Below are 7298 nucleotides of genomic sequence, written 5' to 3'. Positions count from 1 at the left end.
GACTCAAAGTAATACACAATCAATTAACAATCTTGAGGTTCGACTAAACTAGTTAGCCATCTCTTTAGGGGAAAAAATAAAAGGGAATTCCCAAACCAAACTGTGCCTAACCAAAAAGGAACTGCCCCAAAAAAACAATATGAAATAGTAAGTCAACCTGGTTCCTCTAATGACTATATTCAAGCAGTCAACACACTACGTTCTGGTAAGCTAATGGATAACCAAATGCACATGCCCAATGAGGTCCCAACACAAGAGGATACCAAAGTACACCTTCAACAAACTTCTCTACAAATAAAAAAAGAAATTACTATTCCCAAGGCCCCATTTTCACAAAGATTAACAGAAAATAAAAAGGGAAAGTAATTAGAAGGTATTTTTGAAGTCTTCAAAAATATTCAGATTAACATACCTTTTCTGGACGTTATCCGTCAAATCCCTTCATATGCTAAGTTCCTTAAAGATCTCACTACAATGAAAAGAAAAATCATTGTGCCTAGAGAGGCTACAATGATAGCCCAATCATCTTGTCTGATTCAACAGACAATTGCACCTAAATTCAAGGATCCAAGCTATCCAACAATCTCTGTGCATATAAGGGAAATAATGATTGAGAAATGTCTGCTAGATCAAAGGGCCAGAATGAATCTTGTGTCATTTTCTGTCTACAAACAACTAGATTTAGAGGAACTCAAACCTACAGATATCACTATCAGCTTGGCAGACAGATCAATTAAGATTCCCAAAGGGATAGTGGAGGTTATAATAATCAAGGTTAAAGACTTCTATTTTCCCGTTGATTTTGTGGTACTTGACAATAAACCCATCATGAACCCAGACAATCATATTTCGGTCATCTTGGGTCGACCGTTCTTAGTCACACTGACGCTGTTATCAGATGTAGAAATAGGATCATGACCTTAGCCTTTGGAGACGTGAAGGTAAACTTGAATGTCTTTCACAACAAGTGACAATCCACTGACATGGATGATATGGAGGAGGTCAATATGATTGATACATTGGTCAGAAAAACATTCCAAAAAGTGAGAACATTGACCGCTCAAAGAGTACTTAGGTAAATTTGACCTCGAGTTTGATGAAAACAGTCCATCAAGGAGGTAAATGCCTTCCTAGAATCCGTCCCTAAGATGGACTTTGCAAATTGACAACGTAAAATAGAAAATCTCCCCCTAGAATAGTTCATCAAGAGAGTCTGCCCACATTTTCATCCCCACCTTCAGTTGAAGAGACTCCTAAACCTGAACTCAAACAGTTGCCTAACACGCTGAAATATGCGTTCTTAGGAAAAATCAAAACCTTTCCTATAATCATATCACCTGACTTAGAAAAGTCTCAAGAATAGCAGTTATTAGAGGTCCTACGTGAACATAAGGAAGCAATTGGTTGACCAAAGTTGATCTCAAGGGCATTAGTCCCTCTATGGTTATGCATCAAATACACCTCGAGGACAACTACAAACCATTGAAAGAACCACAAAGGAGACTGAATCCAATCTTACAAGAGGTTGTTCGAGGAAAATTCCTCAATTGTTAGATACAGATCCCGATTGCCCTTGAAGATCAAGAAAAAATAACTTTCACGTGTCCCTTCGAGATTTTTGCCTATCGACGCATGCCATTTTGGGCTGTATAATGCTTATGCAACCTTTCAACGATGTATGTTGAGCATTTTCTCCGATATGATAGAAAATTTTCTTGAAGTCTTCATGGATGACATTTCAGTCTTCGGATCTATCTTTGACAATTGCCTACATCACTTAAAATTAGTCTTAACTAGATGCCGTGAAAAGAATCTGATGTTAAATTGGGAAAAGTGTCATTTCATGGTTACTTCCGAGATTGTGTTGGGACACATCATATCTCACAAGGGAATTGAGGTAAATAAGGTAAAAATTGACCTTATCGTTAATCTGCCTCCCCCTAAAACTGTGAAAGAAGTTCGTTCTTTCCTAGGGCATTTAGGCTTTTACTGGTGTTTTATTAAGAATTTTAGAAAATTTTTCAAACCTTTGTGCGACTTTTTATCTAAAGACGCAAACTTTGAACTCTCTACCGCCTGTTTAAATGCATTTGACAAAATCAAAACTAAGTTAACGACAATACCTATCATCTAACCACCAAACTGAAATTTACCCTTTGAGGTGATTTGTGATGCTTCAGACTACGTAATAGGTGTAGTACTAGGGCAACGAGTTGCCAAACTCTCCCATGTCATCCAGTATGTGAGCAAAACGCTAAACGATGCCAACTCAACTACTCAACAACTGATAAAGAATTACTAACTGTAGTCTTTGCTCTGGAAAATTTTTGCTCCTACTTAGTAAGATCTAAGGTTATAATCTTCACTAATCATGCAATACTGAAATACCTTCTTTCCAAGAAGGATGCAAAAGCAAGGTTAATCTAATGGATTCTTTTACCATAAGAATTTGATCTCAAAATGGGTAGAAGCAACAACGTGTTGAACCAACGACCACAAAATCATTATGAACTTCCTTAAAAATATTATATTTGTTCGCTTTGGTACTCCAAGAGCGGTCATTAGCGACGGAAGTAAGCACTTCTGCAATCAAATTTTTGAAAACCTCATGCGTAAATACGCTATTACTCACAAGGTCGTCATTCTATATCACCCTCAAACAAGTGGACAGGTCAAAATACTAAATCGCAAAGTTAAAATCATTCTTGCAAAAATAGTAAATCCTTCACAAAAGGATTAGGCTTTGCGATTAAATAACGCCTTATAAGCATATCGTACTGTTTTCAAAACTCCGATTGGCATGTCCCCCTATCGTCTCATCCCAGTAGAAATCGAACACCACGTATATTAGGCTATAAAATATCTCAAATTTAATCTTGTCAAAGTAGGAGAGTACAAAAAATGTCAACTCTCTGAGTTGGAAAATTTGTCTAACGATGCATACGATAGTACTTGACAATACAAGGATCATACATAGACCTGGTATGACAAATACATTCAAAGAAAGTCCTTTCATATAGGTCAGCAAGTATTACTCTATAATTCTCACCTCCACCTATTTCTTGAAAAATTGAAATCTCTATGGACAGGACCCTTTGTGGTCCATAAAATTAATTCACATGGCAACATTGAGATACTCAATACAACAAACAATAGTATTTTCCAAGTCAATGGTCAATGGCTCAAGCCATTTCTCACACTCCCACCCCAAGAAAAAGATTCCTATCTAAGGGATCCTATGTATCAAGATTAGCCTCATGTCGTTGTTTGGCTGAAGACAATAAACTTAGCATTTTTCAAGAGGCAATCTTTGATTAGAAGGCATGCAACGCAGGATCAATTTTTCTTTCTTTTCTCAAATTGAGTTTTAATTCTAGAATATGATGTTTTTAAATTCTTAGTTAGGTTATTTTTCAATTATTAGGTAGGATTTCTTTTATGCAAAAATTACTTCAGAAATTATCATTGTTATAACTCTAACCCTTTTCAGATTACTTGTAACAAGAGTTTGCCAATTAATGCCAAAATCAATTCAGGTGTGATCTAACCCTTCTCTTTATTTTCTCACTACGTTCATATTGAGGATAATATTTCATTTAGGTTTAGAGGTATTAGGTTAGCTCACAATTGCATTGCATTTCATTGCTAGTTAGTTTCATGTTTTTAGAAAAAAATCATAAAAATTTTTAACACTTGTAAAATATTTTCTTCAAACTCTTTCTATGTATTGTTTACATATGAATTTCAAATCTCAAGCTCATGTCCTAATTTTTTATCATAAGTTCTTTTTGGTATCACTCATAAAGAAAATTAAAAGAATACTTTGAAAATTCATGACACTTCTAATTAGTTAAAAATAAGATTTTATGGAACAAATATTGACCCTCTTCTCTATTTAGAGTGTTAGGGGACACTGAATCTAGTGAACTATGATTTCATTGTCCTTTGATTGTCTGGTTAGAAGAAAAATAGAATTGGAGATAATATGACTTGGACAGCAACCATAGGATTAGACTAGGTACATCGAAAAGGACTACATGTTTTTTGTAAAAAGAACACCAGAAAAATTTTGATGTGTGCAGAAGTTGAAAAATAAATCAAAAAAGTTGTAAAGTTGATAAAAGAAAAAAGATAGAAATATGTGAAAAAGATCAAATTAAATAAAAAAAATGCTTGAGTCGAAAAAGTGCAAAAAGAAAATAGTCCAATGTAGCCAAAGAAAGTAGTTTCAGTAAGGTGAAAGCCGTCAATGGTAAAAACGTGAGTAAGCTGGAATATCACAGATAAAGTCCCTTAGAGATATTAAAGTGAACATCCACATATCTCATGATCCTAGATAGTATGCTTAGTTTCGAGTTAGAACTGGAGAGGAATCGATCATTATTAGTAGTTAGAAGGTGAAATTTTGTTCATAAAAAGATGTTACTTTTAAAAGAAAAATAAAAAAAATTGCACAAGCACTTAAGTTACTTTTAAAATTTTCTAAACTGAGGAATGAAAACTATAACTTTGCTTAAACGTATGAACCATTAACTAATTTGTGAAATATCGTTATGTTTGCCTTACATCCATTGAGTTTGATTTTTATATTTTTGTATAGTATTTAAAATTTGTGGGTATATTCACTACAAATCCTCATGAGTCAAACTCGTCCACTAGGGGTAACCTAGGGGTTTAAGGGCTTGTTGCATGCTTTAAATGCAGTTGTGTAACCTTCGAAAGTGGTTTATAATTTAGTTTTATTTTATTTTTGCTCAGAACTAGCAAAATTTAGGTTTGGGGGTGTGATCAGGATCTAGAAAGTCATTTCTAGAGTCCTAATTACATAGACTTTATCAGTAAATTACAAATTAAATTCCCTCATTAGACATAATGCATGGTTAGCCCATAATAATTCTTATTTTCAATTTAATTATGTAATTTGAAACTAATTACTGTTATTTACGTGTAACAGAAATTCTTCACAAAGTTTCAAGGTGAAAAGAAAAAATTTGAAGTTACTACTATGATTTAGGATCCAAAATAAGACTGTGAACCAAAAGTCAAGTCAATTGACCAAAAGTTTACCGCAACGCTAGGGTCAGCGAAGAAGGTCAAGCCTCGAATTTCATATTGAAACTTGGCAGTTGAACACCATCCGTAATAGATTATTTTTAATATTTTTTGTAAACAAGGAATGGCTCCAAGATCCTAATTTCCACATGAAACCCAAATCTAGTCTTTCTATAAATAGAAAACCAGACCAAAAGTTGAGGAATCTAGATTTTTAGAGAATTAATTTAGTTTTTATTTTCTTCTTTCTTAGTTTTACGAAAGTTGTAAGGAGGCTCTGCTGGTTTCAAGTCAAGAAATAATAAAGATAATTTCTTTCTTTTATCTCTTTTTCTTTCCATGCTTTTCTTATTTTATTATTGTTTTATTGTTTTTGTGATAACTATTGGCTAAACCTCTGGTAGATCTATTGAGGAAGCCTGAGCATGATTTGTTAGTATTTTACTGTTCTTATAATGATTTAATAGTTTTATTGTGATAGCATAGGTATTTATTATTAGGTTGAATATTAAATGTTTTTAAAATTTTGATGGTCTCTTTTTTTTGATAAATTCAACAAGAACCATACTCTACAGAGAATAGGTAATATTTACATAATAATCTCGACCTAAACTATTGCATACTTTTTATTCTTATTTATATTTTAATTGTTTGATTTTTTGATCCACAAACATTAGCTTTGTTTAGAGGATCGAGATAAATAGAAAATCAGAAATCACTGATAAAGCTTATGAAGGTGTATCCAATTGATATACACTTCTCTCACATATTCTTAAGTTTCTTTTATTTTAGTAGATTATTTTAAATAAATCTTTCTCAAAAATTATTTGTAATCGTTTCCATAAACTTGAATTAGATTAGAAGTAAAAAATTATTTGGATTAACGTTGCCTCAGTGGTTCGATCCTTGCTTGTTAAGGTTTTCTTTTGTTATTTATTTTATCATCATTTACAGCTTGAACAATTTCTTACTCGACTTTTTGACTAAGCAATATTCATACACCAGATGATTGATTTTTGAAAGTGTAGACACCCCATTTTTGCATCCGCCTGATTAATCAACTCGTCAACCCGATCGCAACGATTCCCAATAATGGATGTTTATTCCAATGCTTTATTTTGTTACCAGATATGTTTCAGAAATCTGGATGAGGTATCTCGAACTGACAAAACCATAGAAATCATGCTACGCTAGAAAAATACAATCCCAGAAACATAGAAATTATCATCTTTCAAAAAAAAAAAAGCTTCACGATAAAAATCACTAATAATTGATCAAATTACCAAAATACCCCTAACATCAAAACAACCCTAGAGCCTACGTTACGATTAGGAAAACTCATTCAAACACATAAAACAACAAATCGAAATCAAATAAATCATTTCGCCAATTTTCACAGAATTTGACAAAATTACGAAAATGCCCCTCATAAAGTTCACGACCATTTCATACAAAAAATTTCATAAATGAAAAAAACCAATATTTCCATTGAATTCCTTACGAAAAATCGATTCTAAAACATCTTCAAACATTAAAAACCGACTTAAAACGCGAAAAGTCCTCTCTAGGGGCAAAACGGTAATTTCACAATTTTTATAATTAAAATTTTTGAAATTAATAAATAAAATATTAAATAATTAAAGTGAGACATTAATAAAATTAATTTAAAATTTTGAATTAAAACAATCGATCAATCGGGCTCTTAGGCAAAATTGTTGAGGGTTCCTAAGATATTTCTTTAAGGACCCCTCCATTTGGGGGTCCAAAGAATTACAGATATAATAGAGGGGGGTTCTCCAAAAAATTAAAGTCAATCAAGCAAGACTAAAATCAAGATATTAAAGTCAATCAAGTAAGACTAAAGTCAAAATTAAAGTCAATTAAGCAAGACTAAAGTCAAAATCTTAAAGTCAATCAATTAAGACTAAAGTCAAAATCCTGAAGTCAATCAAATAAGACCAAAAGTCAAAACCCTAATAGAGTTCTAATTAAATAATAACTCTATCTAAAATAATTCTAACTAAAATACAACTCTACCTAAAATAATTCTAATTAAAATACAATTCTACCTAAAATAATTCTAACTAAAACACAACTCTAACTAAAAGAATTACAATCAAACACTAATTCTATTTAAATCAACCCCTAAAAAAATCTATAAATAGAGGTCCTCACACCCTATTTTCGTATCAAATCATAAATCCTAAGAGAAGTAGGTCAAAAAGCCCCCATAGCCTCCCATAAAC

At 32.5% G+C, this 7298-nt stretch overlaps 1 protein-coding gene across 1 annotated transcript; it reads left to right on the top strand.

Annotated features, from left to right (window-relative positions):
- Positions 1–510: 510 nt before the first annotated feature.
- LOC147401657 (uncharacterized) lies at positions 511–918 on the top strand. The gene has a single exon (XM_086444428.1). The coding sequence runs from the start codon at positions 511–513 to the stop codon at positions 916–918; it is 408 nt and encodes a 135-aa protein (XP_086300554.1).
- Positions 919–7298: the final 6380 nt, after the last annotated feature.

This window comes from Akebia trifoliata, chromosome 5 (assembly GCF_017979445.1).
Source record: "Akebia trifoliata isolate Shusen 1 chromosome 5, ASM1797944v1, whole genome shotgun sequence".
Taxonomy (NCBI): Eukaryota; Viridiplantae; Streptophyta; class Magnoliopsida; order Ranunculales; family Lardizabalaceae; genus Akebia; species Akebia trifoliata.
This window is presented reverse-complemented; position numbering and strand designations above follow the sequence as displayed.